General features: G+C 42.7%; 2 protein-coding genes and 1 long non-coding RNA gene across 11 annotated transcripts in view; 2 read left to right on the top strand and 1 right to left on the bottom strand.

Annotated features, from left to right (window-relative positions):
* The window catches only part of LOC130377463 (uncharacterized), a 77,213-nt gene extending 75,295 nt beyond the window's left edge, over positions 1–1,918 (top strand). For all 6 annotated transcript variants that reach the window (XR_008894173.1, XR_008894172.1, XR_008894168.1 and 3 more), the window contains 6 exons: positions 3–157; positions 292–372; positions 461–540; positions 647–725; positions 1,058–1,178; positions 1,364–1,918. This is a non-coding gene — a long non-coding RNA (uncharacterized LOC130377463). The remainder of the gene's footprint in view (positions 1–2; positions 158–291; positions 373–460; positions 541–646; positions 726–1,057; positions 1,179–1,363) is intronic.
* Positions 1–21,911, bottom strand: part of LOC130377439 (CD276 antigen-like) — a 78,037-nt gene that overhangs the window by 6,716 nt on the left and 49,410 nt on the right. Inside the window, exons 1-7 of one of the 4 annotated variants that reach the window (XR_008894161.1) lie at positions 14,902–15,080; positions 10,486–10,815; positions 10,104–10,370; positions 9,578–9,877; positions 4,147–9,291; positions 3,766–3,865; positions 3,458–3,584 (exon numbers count right to left, since the gene is read on the bottom strand). Coding sequence is in view for 1 of the 4 variants with exons in the window: in XM_056584588.1 (XP_056440563.1) it covers positions 9,101–9,291; positions 9,578–9,877; positions 10,104–10,370; positions 10,486–10,815; positions 14,902–14,971 (1,158 nt within the window). In the remaining 3 variants the exon portion in view is untranslated. The other 3 variants (XR_008894160.1, XM_056584588.1, XR_008894162.1) reach the window with 3 other exon arrangements.
* The window catches only part of LOC130377404 (uncharacterized), a 119,692-nt gene continuing 115,530 nt past the window's right edge, over positions 17,750–21,911 (top strand). Inside the window, 4 exon segments of the mRNA XM_056584517.1 lie at positions 17,750–18,276; positions 19,528–19,836; positions 19,953–20,219; positions 20,487–20,786. Of these exon segments, the coding sequence (XP_056440492.1) occupies positions 18,207–18,276; positions 19,528–19,836; positions 19,953–20,219; positions 20,487–20,786 (946 nt within the window). The 5' untranslated portion in view covers positions 17,750–18,206.

Genomic DNA, 21,911 nt, shown 5'->3' with positions numbered 1-21,911 from the left:
AGACCAGGAATCCATGTCTGGAGGAGCCGTGCTGAAGGAGCTGAGCTGATGGAGGACCCGTGCTGAAGGAGCTGTTGGAGGAGTCGTGCTGAAGGCCCTGCCTTGTGGAGGCCCTGCCTTGTGGAGGCCCTGCCTGGTGAAGGACGTCTGTCATGGGGTAGATGGAGCTTGACTCGGAAGTGATCATCACACTCACTGCTACCACAAACTACCGGCGTTTGTACCATATATACCAGACGACTACATCTGTTTTACCACATATTGAAGCAAGACTTCCGCTGTTTTTTCCAGACTAGGACTCTTTCTGAGGAGAGCTGCTGGGGGAGCTGAGACGCTGGAGGACGACTAGGAATCGACCGACAAGGATTCCTCGTAAGTTTGTTTTTAGTTACATGGTTGACTTAAAGGGCAAAATACAGCTGTTATGCGTTAACCAACTACCGCTGTGTTTTCTTACTAGAACGTGTTCCTGGAGAGGAGGCGAGCTGGTAGGGGAGCCGTGAATCTGGAGGATGAACATCACTCTACAAACAAAGGATTGTAAGTTTGTATTAACCAAACAAACCGGGAATAAAGGGCTTAAAAATAAGACCAACTACATGTTCGTTACCAGACTGTGGGGCCAGACTCGCTCTGTTTGTTCCAGACCAGAACTCTGGCTGAGGAGAGCTGATGGAGGAGCCAAGACTCTGGGGGACGACATCGCTCCACCAACCAGGATCCTCGTAAGTTTGCCGAAAATAAACAGTAGACTTGTTGTAACGCAGGATTAGTTTGTCCTGTACAAGTTCCGGCATACTATTGTGGTTGTTTACCAGACAAACTACAGCTGCTACTTTGTTACGCGCCATTAGAGCCCAACTACTCCTGTGTTTGTGACCTTACATTAGAGCCCATCTACTACTGTGTTTGTTACCTTGCATTAGAGCCCATCGACTACTGTGTTTGTTACCTGATGTTAGAGCCCACCTACTCCTGTGTTTGTTACCTTTCATTAGAGACGAAGTACTCCTGTGTTTGTTACCTTACATCAGAGACAAATTGCGTTTCTAACCAGACCAGGAATCTGGAGGACTGATGGAGAAGCCGTACATCTGGAAGGAAAATACTGAGGATCACCAGCACTCTACCATCAAGGATTCCTCATAAGTTTGCATTATCTGGACATGGTGGACTAGGTAGGGGGTTGGGGTTTCAACTCTCAAACCAATGGTGCCGGATTCAAGTCCTCAGAATACAATGATGTGTCCTTGAGCAAGGCGCCCTAAAGCCTGCCTGCTCCTTAAAGACTTATCTTTGGTTCAGATAATGTTGCATCTTTTGAATAATGAACCTAATCAATGTCCTTGTTTGGTCCGGGCAGACGCACTTGAGCTGAACCTCACCTGATCCTGTTTGGTCGGGGGTAGACACACCTGAGCTAAACCAGCCCTGATCCTGACATCCTGCTGGTCCCGTCTCCTCAGTTCATCTGAGCCTTGTCCTCCAGAAGACCTGCTGAGCTCAGCAGTCTGAGGCTGATGGATCAATGACCTCCAGTGGGAGTGATCTTCTTGACCCCACATGTAACCGTGTGCTTCCACACGCCTTTCCCTCACGTCTGTCACTAACCTCACTACTTCACTACTCTCTACTGCTTCCTCTTTTCTTCCTTCTCTCTGGTTAAAATCTTTACACTGAAGGCGCGTCTTCCTGCCCTCAGAGGGTTTAGCGTTAGGGTTGAGAGTCAGGGTTTAGAGTCAGGGACAGAGCTGGTCAGGGAGGACTGCTTTTACACAAACCTCTTCACTTGCTTTCGGAATGGTGGTGAAATTTCGAAAAGTTTAATTTGGAAAATGTTTTCCTCTGCGTTCCTTTATAAAATTGTATTACATTTCTGTCAAGTGTTTTTGTTTTCATATATTAAAATCCCACATTGACTTCTACATGTTTGGTGCGGTTCATTCAATTGTCCTTTCACTTGGTTAGTGTCAAGCTAAACTCCTGCAATACATTTAATATACATGATTGTTATTCAGCAATGTTCACATAATCCATTTTGTAAAAATATAAAACCTCCATATTACTACTAAATTCAAGCCTATTCATGTATTTAACAATGTACATACTGCCCCGCAGGCCATTCTCTGCTACTACAACGCAAATGTTGATTTCCTGAGTGGTAGAGACATTCCTGGGGCCGGGTCGCCACATATGGCGGAGAATCGACCGAGGACTCGACCAAGCTACGGTCCATTTTTTGAGTGAACGCCAGCCTCCAAAGCAGCCTCGACACAGCCGGAGACGAGGCAGCCGGAGACGAGGCAGCGGGCGACGCCGGCAGCGGGAGCAGCTCCGCTTCAGGCAGGACCGCCGCTCCAACACGAGGCCCCGAAGCTTCATCAAAGGGTAGAGGAGTGTGGCAACCCGGATCCGGCCCAGCACCCCTGGAAGCAGTCTACCCCCAGATGGTGCCATTGAGGGCGTTGGAGCGGGGGCCAATTATCTAAATGCAGAGCACCTGAGGAACAGGTGCAGAAGCAGGGCTTGAATAGCCTGCTTCTCCACTCAATCAGGGCTCTCTCAGCCATGTGGCTCGGGCAAGGAGAGACAGGTTCTCGTGGGATAGGACCGTCGATTTCTCCCAGGTTTCTAGTTATTTTCAGTATGAGACTTTTTGGATTAAACAGGCCTTTTTGCCCAGTAAAGTTGTGTCCGGTCTGGGGAGGAGGCGGTTCACTGGAGAAGGCGGGTTGCCAGAATATACAGTACATCGTTTTTCAAAAAGTCTTTGAAAATGGCTGATTACAACTTTATAGGCCTAATACAAATAAAATGATCAATATTAATACATAACAATTGTTGTTATCCGTTGGAGATGCTTTTCTTTTAAATCTGTGCAGAAGACAATTCCACTGACGGTACAGTAAGATAATGGACGCATGTTACAACTCATCCATTCATTGCCTTAAAGATGAATTTAAGTTTCGTAAAAGAAAATAGTGGGATCATAAGGATGACAAAAATGTCAACGCTTTTCAAGGGACCAGTCAGAAAACGTTTCATTCCCATTAATCCAGATACATGTTTCTTTGCTCTTGGATGTGTGCTCTGTGGTGTGTCACCAAGGTCGTCCATGTTGTTGTTGTTGTGGTGCTGAAGTTGCCTCGGTTGTACCCATCACATTGTCTGTTTGACCTTTTCAAAGTCTTTCTCTGGTGCAGAATGAAATCATCCTCCCAGTCCATCTCAGATGAAGACACCGGGCAACATAGCGGCAGACTCTAATCCCAGCAGAGGACTCAGAGGTCAGAATCAGCCCCTACAGACCACACCTACTCACCTTTTACACATCTCCGCCTCACTCCTCAAGCTGGTCAGTCCCTCCTGCAAAGCACCCCCCCCCCCCCCATTCTACTGTTACACCCCTAAATTACAACGTAAACAAGGATCCTGGCTCCTGCGACCACGGTCTTACCCTGCTGTGTCTGATGGTGCGGTAATAAGGTCAGGAGGTTGAACCCGTTATCTCACAGAGGAACGACTTCCTGAGGAGAGGGTTCAGTACTTTGGTTGTTTGAGCTCCTTCCTCGTCCTTCTTTGGCCTAAGAGTAACAAAAATGTTATATTAATAATAGCTTCATAATCCTATTTGTAAAACTACACAGTCCCACATCACTCATAAATAACCCAGAAGTAACCTCCCCACCTTTCTCAAGAAATTCTATAAAAATAAAAATGTGTAGTAAACATGTTATTAATGAATGCTGAAAGTAGTGGTTTTACCTTTATCGGTTTATGATATATAAACTGTTGATGGCGATGATTAAAATGATAACGGGATCCACGACTCCTAAAATGATCCCAACTGTGCTAGAAGATCCCTCTGAACAGAAAAAGAGAATGTTGCTTATTCTTTCAATAATAATAATAACACTCATAACAATGACTGCAATACACATCCTAATACGTTCACATTAAACATGTTTCAATCACATTGTCTAAGGTGGCGTATCAGTTACTGGTCCAGTTAACATGGCTCAGTAAAGAAGACAATGGAGACCTTTGCCTTACCCCCCCATGTGTTGTAAATAGAATGTCGCTTTTTCCCACCACAGGTGTTTTAGCATCACACAGATTGCTTTTGTATTTACACCAAGAGCCTACCTTCAATAGGGTCCTCCAGTATCTTCAGTTCAATGTGGGTTATGTCTTCTTCGTCTGCGTACCTGAGAGAACACCTGTACGCCCCTTCACTCTGGGCTGATGAGGTCACATACAGTAGGAGGCTGCCTGATTCAGACAGGTCTCTTACATGCTGCTGCCACTCTGTTTCCAACACCTTCTCTTGTCCTGCTTGTCTTCTGAGGATGGTCTGGTTGTGGTTGAAGGTCCAGGTGATGTAATCGAACCCCGAGGCATTACAAGGAAGTAACACCTCACTCTTGGAAAGATTTTCCATTGGAGCTGAATTAGATGGACACACGAGTGGATAATCAATAAGACATATAAGATATTGTTATGAAATCTGCAGAGATTTTGAACCATGACACCATTTACCCTATTTTGACCAAAGGAGAACAGAAATCCCAGACCAATGATGTCAATGGTCCAACCTTCTGCCAATTCTCAGCGGAAGTGGAGTAGAAGTTGCAGACCAAAATATTTTCACGATAAAAATATGAAGCAGTACTCTCTTATGTTAGCTATTCCTGAGTGTGACGGTTTCCCCTTAAAATGCAACCACTCGAAATTGGATCGCAACATTTCTAATCAATGCTTTGCTACTGACTGACTGTTTCTCTGATAGTCAAAGACTTACGGTGCAACCTCATTGTGGCTTTCCTTGCACTGTGTTCATTTTGGACTAAGCAGCTGTATATCGATTCTGTGTCATTGTAAACAGTCCTTAAGGAGCCACTGATGTCATAGAGTCCCTGGTCATCTTCATGGACCTCGGTTGTGTTCTGGAGGACAGTAGCTGGGCGAGGACTGACGGACCAGGTGAGCTTTGTTCTTGGGTAGATTCCTCCAGACTTACAGGTGACGGTGTTGTTCACTAGCCCAATGTCCACTCTAGTAACAGGAGCTACAACGACATGACACCACATTAAAACAAGAAACTAATTGTAACCATGCCTCATTTGGTTTCCTGCAGGTTTAGAATCCTGGGCTTGCTTTTTCCAGAATAATGTTCTCTTAATAATTTCAAGGCTTTCCTTCCATCATCGGCGGCGTCATGTCTTGATGTCAATGATAGGCTCTTATCATCTAGTGCATTCACTAGTTGAGCATAACAATCTGCATTCTTCACTGGATCTGCAGCTACGGCAGCCTCGCCAGCGGGCTCTCTCAAAATGGTGTCTTTCAACTTCAGAATGTGTAAACGGCTAAGGAATCGTGTTTCCCATAGACCGTACTTATCTTCTGTTCCATCAAAGACGATCTGCTGATGTAGCGTTCCTGCTCCGGTCATTTTCACCTTTATTCTTTTTATGGTTCGCAATCTCCAAGACGTTGCTCAGGCTGTGGCTTGTAGAGTCCTCAATTTTCACGGGGGTCTCTCTGCGCCATCTTTATCCAGGCTCGTCTAGTAGCTTCTCAAGGCTAACAGTTCTTCTTACTTCTGTTACCTTGCTCTTGACTTAGAGTAACGCGACTGAACTGCAACTCTCCTCGACATCGTCACATGTAACAACTCGGACACCGGAACAGGAAGTGTCAGGTAACACAGAGGTAAAGTCAACACTGCCCTCTAATGGACATGATGAGTAAGGGCGTACAATAGTACTACATTTAACAGTTAGTTCTATGCTACAAGTACTTACTACTAGATCTTATTTTGAAACTTCTGTTTGAGAAAATCTAACTAGCAAATGTTCTGGATGTTGACAGCCGTGCGAAGAAGAAGGGGTTCGGTGTTGACGGTGAAAGTTAGGCCGGTTTATAGCAGAGTTCTCAGATATTTCCCATCACTATCCTTGAGCCGGGTAGGGCCGGGACTTTGATCGAGCGTTTGTGTTTTTTTGGTTTTTGTTATCATTGCTTTATAGGCCTAGTCTGAGGAGTAATCGATGCCATATACAGAAATAGTATAGGCCTTTATTACATGGGTCTTCTTAATGTCGTGGAATACTCTGTTCACTTGCATGGGAAGTAGTCCGGTAACTTGTCAACCCCAGCGTCTTGGGTTGCTAAGCGACGTCAACGTCTTTGGCGGACTATTTCACTGCTGATCAACACTACGATGCTGGTAACGAATAAATTGTAAAAAGACACACCATGTGAAGTTATTTTCCAAATAAGATTTGAAAAGCTTTTGAAGTTTATTTACAACACTATTTACATAGTTTCGGAGAAGTACACTTCGACATTTTAATACAGTTCAGTGAGAAAGGCGACGAAGAATAAGAAGGGGGCGTTCCAGTCTGCATAAACGGGAACCCCCACCACACGAGAACGCCCATTTGTGTCTGCGGTGGGATGATATTGGCTAACCCAGGCTTTGAGCTCAACATACCTTGCTAACCCTCTAATCGAGGTTCGTAGTACAGGCCCCGAGTGCAGTTATGACACTCAACAAAAATGGCTGTGCCTGTGTAGAGATTTATTTTCTTTGTATTTGTACCACGTTGGTCATTTTAATGTTGATTTTCAATGCTCTTACAAAATGTATGACATTGCTACTTTATTCCAGTCACTAATTTATGCATTGCACGGTCTTGCTGTGCGTTCAATACAATGTAAAGTTGTGTTGTTTGTTTTCGAGCTGGTTTGCTGAAGAGGCTAATGTAGCTGACAATAAACAACGTCTAGCCAATTTCATGACACAATCACAAAGACAAACGGGAACGCTATAAGTGCTTCGAGACCAGTGGGGTATTCCACAAAGCCGGTTTTATCACATAACCGGGTAAGTTAACCCAGGGTTTGCGGTAACCCTAGGTTTTCCGTTCCAAAATGAACACGGTATGTTAGTTACTATAGAAACATATGCTCTGAATCAAACCTGGTCGGAGCAGGTTTTGCGCAGGTTAAGTTTGAAACATAACCCGGGTTTGGGTATTCAAACCGGCGTTCACCGCAGATTTCATGTGTTCACAATGGCATGCCCTTTTGATGAGAGGCCTGCTGATATCGGAGCGCAATATATGTGCAATCCACCAGGAGCGATTAATAAGACCACGGCTCGACATCTTGGCATATCGGATGACTTTTTGCTGGAGAGATATAGATTATCGCGCAAATCTTTAGTTTTAATAAATCAAGTCAAGTTTATTTATATAGCACATTTTAAAACAACAGTAGTTGACCAAAGTGCTGTACACAAATACAATATAAAAAACAAAACAAAGAACAATAAGGCTTAAAATTGCATATTAGCAACAACAATGAATAACATAAAATAAAATCTTAATCTGTATTAAAAGCCAATGTAAAAAAGTGAGTCTTTAGTTGCGTTTTGAACTGGTCTATAGACTGGGCAGATCTTAGACTCAGGGGGAGACTGTTCCAAATATTAGGAGCGGCCACAGCGAAGGCTCTGTCGCCTTTTGTTTTTTGTCTGCACCTAGGTACATCCAGCAGCACCTGCTGAGCTCACCGAATTTCTCTAGATGCCTTCTCCAGCCTTACATAGCCAACACTACCAATCGAGGACCTGGCCTCAGTTCACTATTTGCGTAGCCCTCCGTTTTTTGCAAATGGTAGCCTAGTTTTATCTGTAATGTTGGAGATGCTGAGCACATCTCAGTCCTTTCAGATGACCCATCCAAGATTTTTATCGGCCTCCTATCATACAAAGAGCAATATTGGCTGAGTACTATGCCGAGAGGCGCTTACAACATAAAGTATAAAATAGTCCTAACGGACTTACATCCACTGGAGAATGTTCGATCGTAGCCGGCGGCTTCATTACAAGCACCAATCCATCTTGATCTGTTTGGTTGATGAATTGTCACTTTTAGGTTTACCCAATTACCAAAAAACAACAACATTTGGAACATATGCGCTGTGGCACACACACGGTTTGCATGTGTTACTTTGAAGGCAAACAAAAGCTAAAATACAAGAAAACACAAAAACCTACATTCAACCAGTGGGGTACCCTCACATGGCCCCTGACTCTCTGAGGAGGTACCTCCAGGTACCCCCATGCCAGGACACCCTGAATTTATGTTTATTAACAGCTCCTCCACCGGGGTCAAGACAATTTGAGGGGCAGATCCAGTCTGCCTTTTCACGATTGAAAAAAAGAAAATGGCTTATTTAAATGTATACCAATACGATGGTGGGAAAAGCTTACCAGTTTGTAGGCCTATGTTTTTATGCTTTATTTTTACTTGATCAGCTGACCGCTTGGGAGCCATCGAAGTAGGCTACATATTTTTTTAAGAAGAAAAGGGTTATGTGGTAGGAACGTTAAGAATGCTTATCTGGGATATTTATAGATTCATGGCTCAAATATTAAGGATCATGCTTTTGACGTGTAACTAACGCATTTACGCGGTCAGCGATCCGCTGCCAGGCTTTGGTTCTCCGGGTTACTTTTTAGGTTTGGCGTGGACGCGCACAACCCTGTGTTAACCAACCCCGAGTTGATTGAACTAATGCATAACCGCTGCTGTGGAACCGAAAACTCTGGGTTAGTCGGCACAGGGTCAACCAACCTAGAGTTCAGCGTCAACAGTGTTAACGCTCACAGTGTTTGTTAAAGCTCAGTTCGTGGAATACCCCACGGAAAGGACGTCACAAGTGCAACTCGGTAGGGTGGTGGCATCTGGATGGATCACACCATATGCTCCGAGATCGTATACAAAACAAAAATGGTACTACCGACCACTCAAAACCCAAATAAATAGTATTCCAACCAATCATCGACAAGGGGTGTGTGTTGTGTTTTTTTTTCGCTGCGTTCATGATAGTTTTTACTGGACGCACAAAACACGGCTCTGTTTGTTTGGGTTCTCGCTTCAAATACAAACAAAAGTGACGTCACCCAACATCGCTGATGCAACCTTTAATATTAGCTTCATACCAATCATATTTAGAAAACGACACAGTCCGACATCACTCATAAATGACCCAGAAATAACCACACAACGTTCTTAAACCAATTACTCTAAATAAGAGAAGCAATAAGTTGTGCATTGCAACAACAAAATAACAAAAAAACAATAAAAATGAAACCAAAAAAAAAAAATTGGAATAGTGATTGCTCGATTCTATGAATACATAACCAGAGGATGAGAGGGGAGATTGTAAGGAAAACCATAAGTATTTGTAACATCGGAAGTGTGAGATGAGAACCCTCTGAAACAGAAAAAGAAAATATTGATTAATCTTTCTATGAGAAAAAAAACAAATAACATCCTAATACCTTCAAATGAAACATGAACTGGATAACAATGTTTTAAACCCAATGTCTCAGGTGGCTTATCAGTTCCTGGCCCAGTGAACATAGTTCATTAAAGAAGACAATGGACAGTGGACACCCTTGCCCCCTTGAAACAATGTTGCTTTTTTGCACCACGGGTGGTTTAGCATCTCACAGATTGCTTTTATATTTATATATATTATATTTTCACGAAGGGCCTACCTGCAACAGGGTCCTCCAGTATCTTCAGTTCAATGTGGGTTACGTCTTCTTCGTCTGCATACCTGAGAGTACACCTGTACGCCCCTTCACTCTGGGCTGATGAGGTCACATACAGCAGGAGGCTGCCTGATTCAGACAGGTCTCTTACATGCTGCTGCCACTCTGTTTCCACCACCTTCTCTTGTCCTGCTTGTCTTCTGAGGATGGTCTGGTTGTGGTTGAAGGTCCAGGTGATGTCATCGAGCCCAGAGGCGTCACAAGGGAGTAACACCTCACTCTTGGGAGCACTTTGCATTGGAGCTGATGAAGATAGACAGACAAGTGGACGGACAGTCAGAGATATACAATACAAATATTTTTTATGCGGAGATGGACTTTTTATGCGGAGATGGACTAAATATTTTCACAACAAGGTACGAAGCAGTACTCTCCTATGTTTCCAATTAGCGGCCATTACAAATTGGATTGCACTATCTAATCTACAATTTACTTCTGACTGTTGCCATTCTAATATTCAAAGACTTACGGAGTGGCCTCATCATGGCTTTCTTTGCACTGTGTTCATTTTGGACTGAGCAGCTGTAGGTCGATTCTGTGTCATTGTAAACAGTCCTTAAGGAGCCGCTGATGTCATAGAGTCCCCGGTCATCTTCATGGACCTCGGTTGTGTTCTGGAGGACAGTAGACGGGCGAGGACTGACGGACCAGGTGAGATGTGGTCTTGGGTAGATTCCTCCAGACTGACAGGTGACATTGTTGTTCACTAGCATAATGTCCACTCTAGCAACAGGAGCTGCAACGACATGGTATCGCATTAAAACACAAAACTAATGAGCTAACGTTTGCTCAATACAGCGTTTATATTTATTTATAGGATGGAATCCTATACAAATAGAAATTGAGCTCACCTCTCACTGTCAGGGTGACGCTGGTCATCCAGTCGTTCTGTGAAGTGCTGGTGTAACACAGGTACCTGCCCTGGTCCTGGAGGTTCACCCTGGCCAGACTCAGGGATGCGTTGCCCCCTGAGATCTGGTCATGGAACAGGGAGGTCCTTTCCTCGTAGAGAGGGTCCTGGTCCTTGTCCTGGTCCCGGGAGTAGCGGTGGACCTTAACCTCCTTCCCATTCATCTTGACCCAGTGGAGGATGGTATCACCGTTTGGCTGGAAGCGGCAAGGCAGCACACAGCTCCCCCCAAACACACAGCCCACCTTGGTGTCTGGAGATTGAACAGCACCTGGCCAATACCATTTTAAAACACATTTGATCCATTTTAAGGGATAAACTACCGTGTTTGAAGTGGGGAAATCTCCCAGCTTTCCATTTGGGAACCAAGTACAAAAATGCAATATAAAGAACAAATGAAAGTATTCCCATCTATCTCATCCTCCGAATGGCCTACGGTCTGAGGTGTCTGACATGTAGCATTCTCCTTTCAGAGCCGTTGCCAGGGGCGCAACTGCCTACTTTCTGGGGGGTATGCAGACACATAGCAGGCGCTTTTATCTGGGCACAAATTTGACCTAAAACAGACTCTGATATTGAATCAAAAAATTAATTTTGAGTGCACCAGGAAAGATTTCCAGTGTTTTTTTTTAGAGGCAGCCTTTCTAAGATGCTCTGCCAGAGTAACATCATACCGTGCTATAAGAGATCAGAAAATGTCCACTTCTAGGATTTCCTAACATTGCATTTTGTCCCTCTCAGTGGCAGGTTTCTTTCTGCAAGGAAGAGTATGCAGTCGATCACTCGAGTCAACAGGCTCTCTGCAATTCGCTATCAATAGTTTTACCTAGGCATAAGCGGGATGCCAATTCTTTCCACATCAGATAAGCATTTATGTGGTAACCACTTGTTTCATGGTGCTTCAGTATCTTTGAAGACACTGCCAGTTATTATAGCCCACCACAAGGCGCGTGTCATTAACTCTAGCTTCACCAAACCGCTTTTACTGGTTCTATTGACATAAAACAAAGAGTTGCATAGAGGTTGAACTAAAACAAAATAACCACAAACAAGTTCCTTTATTTTTCTTGTTATGATCCGTTATATTGTAGGCTCCATTCTGATCAGTACACAGTTGCAAGACAACAGTAACCTGTTGTTTTACGAGTAGATTTAGCTAACCTGAATATTTACAAGCTTCCTCTTCATACACTGACATAAAAACGACTTTCAACCACTTTGAAAAGCTTTCTTTCATCCCTGCGCACCCTTTCTCCTTCCCAATCTTTCTTTTTCTATGTTGTGACCCTGAGGGCTTTCTTCTCTGCCTCTCCATATTGAGGTACGTGTCATCAGATGACAATGCGGTTCAAATGAAGACACTCTGGCGCTCGCCTCCAGGGCGTGGTCGAGGGGGCGCCCACTGGAGCGCCGTGTGCGGAAGAGGGCCTTATCAGTGTCGTTTCTCTGTTATTGATCATCATATCATGTACACAAACGCTGTTAAAAACAGAAAATCCCGACTCAAATATTTTTACTTCCATCGCTTTGGCGCCACCTCTGGTGCGGCGCCCCTATGCGCCGCATATAGTGCATACCCACTTTTTGCGCCACTGGCCGTTGCCATAGCATATTGTCATAGTGATAGATATTTAGAAGTTAAACCCTGTAAACAATGTGATGCATAGACCAAACGTCCACTGACAACTAACCCCAGGGGTTGACACTAACGGTTGCCCGCTTGCCCGGGGCAAGTAAAAAAAATGTTTGGGCAAGTTGAGATTTTTTCTGGTTGCCCGAACGGGCAAGTGGATTTTGGGTGGATGTTAATATAAAAGCTATTTATTCAAATGTTTTTAGAAACTGCAGAACAACCTATTGTTCCGCAAAACCACACAATATAGAAGTATTTGCAATTGATCAGCGCGCTGTCTTCTCTTCTCTCGGAAAGCGAGTTAACAGACACGCATCGCTTCAGTGCGAATATAGCCCCGCCTTCTGTCACTCACTCGCAGTGCGGTCTCTGGCAGTGATTCGCTAAAGGTTAGCCAACACAGCTAGCATCTCAAGTGCAGCACCTCCGCGAACGGTTTAGGTATAAGTTAAATGGAGTAGTGATGGAGGAGTGCAGTTTGGAAGTACTTTGGATTGAGGCAAATTATCAAGGAAAGTCAAGAACACGGTTTTGTGTTTCATAACTGTGCACATGCGCACAGCAATAGCGATCTTTTTCACGAAATTGGACCCTCACAAACTACTGTATATATTACATGAAAGCTGAGCCTCCACTTATTCCAACAGTCCAAACCATATCATTCTCTGACTAAAACTCGCAAATAACAACTTAAGAAGAAACGTCCCCTTTTCTTTTAACAACCAAAAATGAAGTATTACCTTTGTGATTTTTGTCCACAAAGTTGATTCTGATCGAATAAAACCGCCATAAACAGATTATCCAGTATCTGGGCCAAATTTTGCAACTTAACATGGTGTTTTCAATCAATGAATAAGAGAAGGTTTCTTAGGAAATAGGTAAATTGCCTTCAATCAGAAAACATATTCTTCAGCGCAATCTAGTGGCCATATATTTATTTGCGAGTGTTTGGCTTGGTGCATTCGATTGCCCTGAACTTTAAATAGAGGTGTCAAGTGTCAAAATTGTAAGATATCTACCTTATTTGTGTCTCATAGTAAGACAGCGCTCCCAACTGTTAACGACCAACTGATATTGATAATTATTTCAGGTGGAAATGTTATCTTCCACTTATGCTGTGTTCCATGGCTTTATTCACTTTAACCAAGTATTATCCCCATTGAATATTTCACTTGCACAACAATCTTTCTTTTGGCCCAAAGATGACATTATCGCCCTTGCAGTTGTGGAGATATAATCTCTTTACTTTGGGTATGTTCTTTCCTGAAAAAAACGTTTCCCCTGATATCGAAAATGGTATAGAATATCGATCTTTTTCCAGGAATAGTGTTGAAGTTAGAAAATCCAGTATCGTGACTGACAACCTACTAGAAACGCGATTGTGATTATTCAGTTAGAGCTACAAGAAACTTGAAAGTTAAAAAAGACATATCTTTGCTACTACCTCTGACATTTAGTTATGTACATTTGCATCAAATCATGCAGGTCTACATATAACTTGGCGATAGCTTGCAACTGTGGACTGAAATCACTTCATGGCACGATGTGACCGCTCGATAAATAAGTAAACGAAGAGAAGTTTGTTATTTTTTAAACACATGTGTGGAAGCTAACATTCAGCTTCAGTCTGAGCTAGGATGATTTTTCTGAGCCCCCCCAAAACCAGACCGGGTGCCTGGCAAAAAGAGGCCCGTTCACGATTCTGATTATTATTTGGGCAAGTGAACATTACATTCGGGCAAGTTGAACCTGACCTGTACTTGCCCGATGGGCAAGTGCTTTTGAAACCTTAGTGTCAACCCCTGCTAACCCTAACCTCTTTTATCCCACAACAGCGCACACCTGTCAACATTAATAAACCAATAGTTAGATTGACTGACTGAAAGCCAATGTATTCAGGCAGGTTTATCCTCAGGTGGAATTTTCCAATGGTTTCTGTATGACTACAGTTCAAAAATTAACAATTGTCCTACCCTAACCCCGCTAGTATCTATTAGTAGGCCTAATATATAGTGTCAAACATATATAATACATTATATTATATGCCTAATATGTGTTATTGGTACCAAAAATCATCATGTTTCATTATTTATGTGGTTTTAAACATGGTCATATGTTTAATATTATATAATTAGTATAGTCATATATGCAATTTGGTCACTGCCACTGAATTAAGACCATAATTTAGAGAAAACAGGATTGAAATTATTTGTTTGTTTTTGCGTGTCTCTGCTAACTAATTTGCAAAGCAAAGGAGGGGCGTGTCCTCCCCATGGTTACGAGCCAGGGAGCACTTTGTAGTCTACCGTTGTTGTGCATGAGCGTTATAATGAGCGATATAATAGTTATAATAGTGTTATAATAATAACTAAGTGTCTGAGAAGAACCCTCTCTGTGACGCAGACATCAGAATCAACCGCTGCTCAGAACAGAACGCCACACATTCAGAGCAGAGAGGATCGTTCACAATGTGACAGAGCGGAAAAACAGGATGTTCTATTAGTAAGTAATGGTGACAAAATGGCCTGGATTACAATAATAATAATAATAATAATACATTTAATTTAGAGGCGCCTTTCAAGACACGCAAGGTCAACAATGTCAACGATCATGTGAGAAATATCCCCACGTGTAGATTTACCTTTACCTTTTGACCTTTAGATCTCCAAATAATCACAAATAAATAAATAAATAAGGAATTGTCTCCATTTTAGTCAAGCTTACCTCCCTGAACGAGGACCTCCACGATGAGGAACACGGCTGTTCGGACCAGAACACCGCTGAGTTCTGCCATCTTATTCTTCCTTCGTGCCTCTTGGGTCTCTCAGTCTGCAGCTTGACGACTCAACTTCACTTCATTGGAACAATAACAAGATCTGGGGAGGAAGAAAGGTGTTGTGGTTCCTGTTGCAGGGCCACTCCTTCCTCTCCTGTAGTTTGGCATACGTTTTTCCATTCGCCCTTTTGGGTGTGCCCTGTCAAACTGTATTTACATTTCGGAAAGGTCGAGAAAGGAAACCGCTGCAAGTAGCCCCTAGCCCCAGGGCCTACAAACAATCACCTATATTATAATACAGATAAAACTACCAATCACATCACTAATAAATGACCCAGAAATGACCACACCAATGCTTTCTACAAATTAAAAACAAAAGAGAAAATTATACAAAAAATTATATATAATACAATGTGAAGTAATTTACAATAACACATATTATAGAAAATGATGCAAAAAAATCAAAAGAAACCTTTCTCTTCATACGTAAACAGATGATTAAAAGGATAACATAAAAATATAATCCTAATTCAAACCAAGGTGTGCTATATTATCCCTCTGAAACAGCTCTTTCTTTAATAAGAATGAGAACAATAACGATGACAACAATTACTTCACATTAAAGATGACCTAGTAATAATAAGTAATAATATTGTACCGCATTAAAACAAGAAACTCAGATTTGTCCTGTAAAAGCAGGACTTGAGCTCACCACTCACTGTTAGGGTGACGAAGGTCTCCTGGTTGTTCTTCAAAGTGCTGGCGTAACACAGGTACCTGCCCTGGTCCTGGAGGTTCACCCTGGCCAGACCAAGGGATGCGTTGCCCCCTGAGATCTGGTCATGGAACAGGGAGGTCTGGAGATCAGAGAACAGGGTGGTGTTGGAGGCAGTGGAGTGGCGTGGGGATTTTTTTTGAGGAAGCCAAGTGAGGCCAAACCTTTAGAGAAAATAGTACGTTGCAGCTTGGATGTATTTAATGCAACTATAAGAGCTTTTTGAGCGCCTGGTCATTTACCAGGATTTACACATGCCTGTAATCTGACACACACACACACACACACACACACACACACACACACACACACACACACACACACACACACACACACACACACACACAGTAGGCCTACTCCTAAACATCTCATTCAATTATACATTTTATTATAAATGCAACCCCTCCCCGACCGAAATGCACAAGCCGCTAATAGTCGAAGAATCGACAGCGTGGCTGTCGGCTATTTCAAGTTTCATGTTCACGTGTAACACGACTCACACAATCACAGTATTTGATATGATAAATAACATGTGGCTTTTTGATTTACCGTGCCTCGCGATTGCCCGGGACAAGTTGGCAAGGTCCACGAATCCTGTAGTGACCCAGGGGTTGTTGAGGGAGCACGAATCCTTGTCAAAAAGAAGACACGGCCAGCAAAATAGTCGCTGAGGTTTGATGCTGCAAGCTAGCCACTCCGTTCGTGTATAGTTTTCTTCATTGAACGTCCGAAAGAAGCCTTGCTTTCTCTCCACGCGCAGTTTCAGCTTCGGTGTTGGCCTGCCATCGGATTTTATTTTGATTCGCTGCTGTTGTGGTAGTTTGGTAAAATTATTTTTAAGTAAATAATCTAAATCTCCACCCTCCATAACTGCACTTGATAAGTAGGCTACTCAAAAATGAGAACAATTCAAACATGCTAATTTTCGCACTATTTGTTTTGTTGTTGATTTTTCGGTGACGTTGATAATGATGCTTTGATTTGATTGGTGTGAAGCCAAGGGCCGAGTGGCTTCCCTTGGCACCCTCCTGACACCCTCCCGACCAATCAGAGGAGGGCAGTGTCATGACGGTAGCCTCACCTGATTGGTCAATTCTTTCTTTTTTTTTACCAAGGGATGCCAGCTCGGGCTGGCTTCCTCGCAGTGTGCAGTGTCGTGTTTCCCCGCGCCTTCAGTATATAAAATGGGCGCAGTATCGCGCATTGTGAAATTGTCAATGAGAGGAGAAAAATGGGGAAGAAATGACAGCAACACAGCACAAAATAATTACCGAAACTGTTAATATAAATGTTTTTATGGATAACTACAGCCTAAAAAAAAACAGGGAAGCCTGGCTTCCCTTGGCCTCCGGGAGAAAACGCCACTGGTTGGAGGCATGCTCTTCACTAACTTTATTAGCATGTCCATAATTAATACTTTGATGGTGATAACTGAAAAAAAGTTATCACTCATTTATAAATTATCTTGAATTGCTCATAAAATCTGACCTTTAGACCTCTGCAATCTGAAACTGTGATAGACGACTATGTCCTCTTTTGAATGTAATGGTGTTATCTTGACTACACGGTATATGAATAAAAAAAGTGTGGAAAAAGTCTGTGAAGGACCAGAAGGAACCTATGTGGCACTCAGGATACCTCTCGACAGCCCCGTGAAAGGAGCCCGTTCATTCTTCTATTGTTTTAGTGGTCAATTCTTTATAATGTTATCTACGGAGAACTCAGAAAAGGAGGATGATTGTCAGGGTAGGGGGCTGGCGGGGCAGCAGGAACAAAGAGAGATAGATCCAAACACAGACGACTCAGGATAAAACAAAAAGGGCTCTAATAAAGCCACTAACTATCTCTGCTCCGTGAACAGGCAGAAATAACACTACGCTACCACGAGGAACATGACAAAACACGAGGAACTGGCAAGGAACAAAGGAGGTGAACCAGTATAATTTGGGAGAGAGCGATCGGGGAATGAGTTGCAGGTGGGAAGACGGACAAGAACACACAGGTGAGGGGAAGGCCGTGAATGCAGGCTGGAGACGGGAGGTGAGTGAACAGTCTGGTGACATCTGGTGGACAAGGGGGGAACAAACCCAAAACAACACAAGGACAAAGAAAGATCATGACAATGATTGTTTATAGTCCCTGGGGCAAAGGGTCTTGTGATTGTTTAGTACATGTAGAGGGAATACACACATTTTTACATTATAACCTGATCCAAAAATGAGTTATTTGCAAACAAACTCAGGTTGGTTTTGCGACCTCATTCAGTTTCCAAAAAGTAAATCCGGTTTGACATGGCACACCCAAAAGGGTGAATGAAAAAACCAAACCAAACAAAACTACAGGAGAGGAAGGAGTGGCCCTGCAAGAGGAACCACAACACCTTTCTTCCTCCCCAGATCATGTTATCGTTCCAATGAAGTGAAGTTGAGTCGTCAAGCTGCAGACTGAGAGACCCAAGAGGCCCGAAGGAAGAATAAGATGGCAGAACTCAACGGTGTTCTGGTCCGAACAGCCGTGTTCCTCATCGTGGAGGTCCTCGTTCAGGGAGGTAAGCTTGACTAATATGGAGACATTACCTTATTTATGATTTTTTGGGGATTATTTGGAGACCTAAAGGTGAAAAGGTAAAGGTAAATCTACACATGGGGATATGTCTCACAATATCATTGACATTGTAATTATGCCATTTTGTCACCATTGCTAATTAAACATTACTGTAATTTAGAGAAAACACGCGTAATATCCTGTGGATTTTTTGATGTCCGTGTCACAGAGAGTGATCTTTTCAGACACTGATTATAACTAGAGCTGTCAGTTAAACGCGTTATTAACGGCGTTAAAAGAAATATCGTGCGATTAACGCAATCATTTTATTAAAAAGAAAATATATATATATATATTTTTTTTTTTCTTTGGCTCAAAACAAAGAAGCAGTAGCCTGACTGCTATGTTCAAATGACATTTGTTCAAAGCAGTCGTTTAATTGCACTATAGGCTCTTTTTTTGTATCGTCCTGTTTTGATCAGTATATGCCAATGTTGTTATCAATAAAAAATCATTTGCACAAGGCAAGCCGATGCACTTCACCATGTTGATAAGAGAATTAAAATGAGAAGAATTATGGGACAAAAAAATCAAGGGATATTGGGCATAGAAAAATAATTTGCGATTAATCGCGATTAATCGTGAGTTAACTATGACATTAATGCGATTAATCACGATTAAATATTTTAACTGCTTGACAGCTCTAATTATAACATATCACAATATATTAGGCCTGCTACTAGATACAAGTCATAGAGACACCATTGAAAAATTCCACCTGAGTGAATACTGTATCTTGCAGTCAGTCATTCTAAGGTTTATTAAGGTTTACCTACAGGTGTGTACTGTTGTGAGATAGGAGTAAAAGAGGTTAGGGTTAGGGTTGCTTGTCGGTGGACGTTTGGTCTATGCATCACATTGTTTACACTAAGGGTTTAACTTCTAAATATCTATCAGTATGACAATATGCTATGGCAGCGGCTCTGAAAGGAGAATGCTACATGTCAGACTACTCAGACCGTAGGCCATTCGGAGGATGAGATATATGGGAATATTTTAATTTGTTTTATAGATTGTATTATTGTCCTCGGTTCCCAAATGGAAAAAATAATGACGATTCTTACGTTGCTTTAATTAATTGCATATTATTTATTTAACAATGTAGCAATGGAAAACTATACGGGTGTTCATCCCTCAATATGGATCCCCCTATGTTTTTTAAAATGGTATTGACCAGGTGCTGTTCAATCTCCAGACACCCAGGTGGGCTGTGTGTTTGGGGGGAGCTGTGTGCTGCCTTGCCGCTTCCAGCCAAACAGTGGTACGATCCTCCACTGGGTCAAGAAGTGGGATGGGGAGGATGTTCAGGTCCACTCCTGGTACCGGGACCAGGACCAACTGGTATACCAGGACCCTCTCTACGAGGGAAGGACCTCCCTGATCTCAGGGAGCGACGCATCCCTTCGTCTGGCCAGGGTGAACCTCCAGGACCAGGGCAGGTACTTGTGTTTAGCCAGCACTTCAGAGGACGACCGGATGACCAGCGTCACCCTGTCAGTGAGAGGTGAGCTCAATTTATATTTGTATAGGATTCCATCCTATAAATAAATATATATGTTGCATTGAGCAAACGTTAGCTGTTTGAGTTTCTTGTTTTAATGCGGTACCATGTTGTTGCAGCTCCTGTTACTAAAGTGGACATTGTACTAGTGAACAACATTGTCACCTGTAAGTCTGGAGGAATCTATCCAAGACCAGAGCTCACCTGGTCCGTCAGTCCTCGCCCGGCTACTGTCCTCAAGAACACAACCGAGGTCCATGAAGATGACCAGGGACTCTATGACATCAGCGGCTCCTTAAGGACTGTTTACAGTGACACAGTCTCGGCCTACAGCTGCTCAGTCCACAATGAACACAGTACAAGGAAAGCCATGATTAGGTTACACTGTAAGTCTTTTAATATCAGAATCGCAACAGTCAGAAGTAAAGCGTAGATTAGAACTGGTGCAATTCAATGTTCAATGGTGGCAACTTAAAGGGATATGTCACGCTCGCTTATTGCTAACATAAGACAGTACTGCTTCAAATGTGTCTTGTAAACATATTGTGGTCTGAAACATCTACTAAATGTTGTCATGGTCCAATTAAGATTTCATAACAATCTATTGTCTGTCCGTCTGTCTGTTTGTCCACTTGTGTGTCTATCTTCATCAGCTCTAATGCAAAGTGTTCCGAAGAGTGAGGTGGTACTCCCGTGTCACGCCTCGGGGCTCGATGACATCACCTGGACCTTCAACCACAACCAGACCATCCTCAGAAGACAAGCAGGACAAGAGGAGGTGGTGGAAACAGAGTGGCAGCAGCATGTAAGAGACCTGTCTGAATCAGGCAGCCTCCGGCTGTATGTGACCTCATCAGCCCAGAGTGAAGGGACGTACAGGTGTACTCTCAGGTACGCAGACGGAGAAGACATAACCCACATTGAACTGAAGATACTGGAGGACCCTATGGCAGGTAGGCTCTTGGTGAAAATACAAAAGCAATCTGTGATGCTAAAACACCCGTGGTGTGAAAAAGCGACATTGTGTTTTCAACACTTAGCTGATAAGCCACCTTAGGCATTGGGTTTAAAACATTGTTATCTATAATGTTTAATGTAAAAGTGTTAGGATGCGTCTTGCCATCATTGTTTCTGTAACTTTCCCCCCCCCCCTCAAATTCGGTGAAAGTCATACTGCAGCCTAAACCGTAAGTGGACAGCTCTTGAAATTTTCAGGTATAGTTACCAATGACCCCCTCTACCCATAAACCCAAATTTGTTGTACTGCACCCAAAGGTGGCGCTTTTGTAAAAAAATCATGAAATAATGAAATTCTTAAATTCATTCAATCTCTAGAATCATACGCATTTATAAAACCCTGTGTATGCTTTTCCCACGATTTCATATTAAAGCTAAACATGATAAAAAGATTCACAGGCTACAAAAAAAATCAAAAAAAATCATAACCAAAATCGCCACATCAAATCTTCAGACTAAGCCTCACAAAAATCATCGAAAAGTATTTGTTTTACTTAGTTCCATTTGAGAAATATTGGCCAATAAAGTAGGAGCAGTTAGCCCATTTTTCTTACATGACCATTTTGTTATTGTATAAAAAAAACATAAGACTATTATTAGGTTGATACCAATACCCCCCACTACTAACAAACCCAAATTGTGGTTCTGCACCCAAAGGTGGCGAACTTATGAACTAGCCTTAATTCTCATTACGAGCTTGATCTTGACTCAAAATTCCTTCATCATAACAGTCTCTAAAATCATTTGCATCTTTTTCACCCTGGTCTTCTTTTCTAAAATGTTTACTTTTCCCACAATTTCATAGAAAAGCCAAACGTCCACAGTCTCAACCCATTTTGCCTATCTGACCATTTTGTTATTGTATAACTACCATACGGCTATCATTAGGTGGATACAGTGCAAATTTTCAGATCTGTACTCTTTTACGAAAGCCCTTAATTATCTTGTGAAATGTGTGCTTGGAGTTTTCTTGATGTTGTGTCCTTATCACTAGACAATGGTTCAATGGGATAATTCCTTGTACTGGTGATCCTTAGGTTGACTGTTCAAATCCCGATTAC

The sequence above is a fragment of the Gadus chalcogrammus genome, chromosome 23, assembly GCF_026213295.1.
Source record: "Gadus chalcogrammus isolate NIFS_2021 chromosome 23, NIFS_Gcha_1.0, whole genome shotgun sequence".
Taxonomy (NCBI): domain Eukaryota; kingdom Metazoa; phylum Chordata; class Actinopteri; order Gadiformes; family Gadidae; genus Gadus; species Gadus chalcogrammus.
This window is presented reverse-complemented; position numbering and strand designations above follow the sequence as displayed.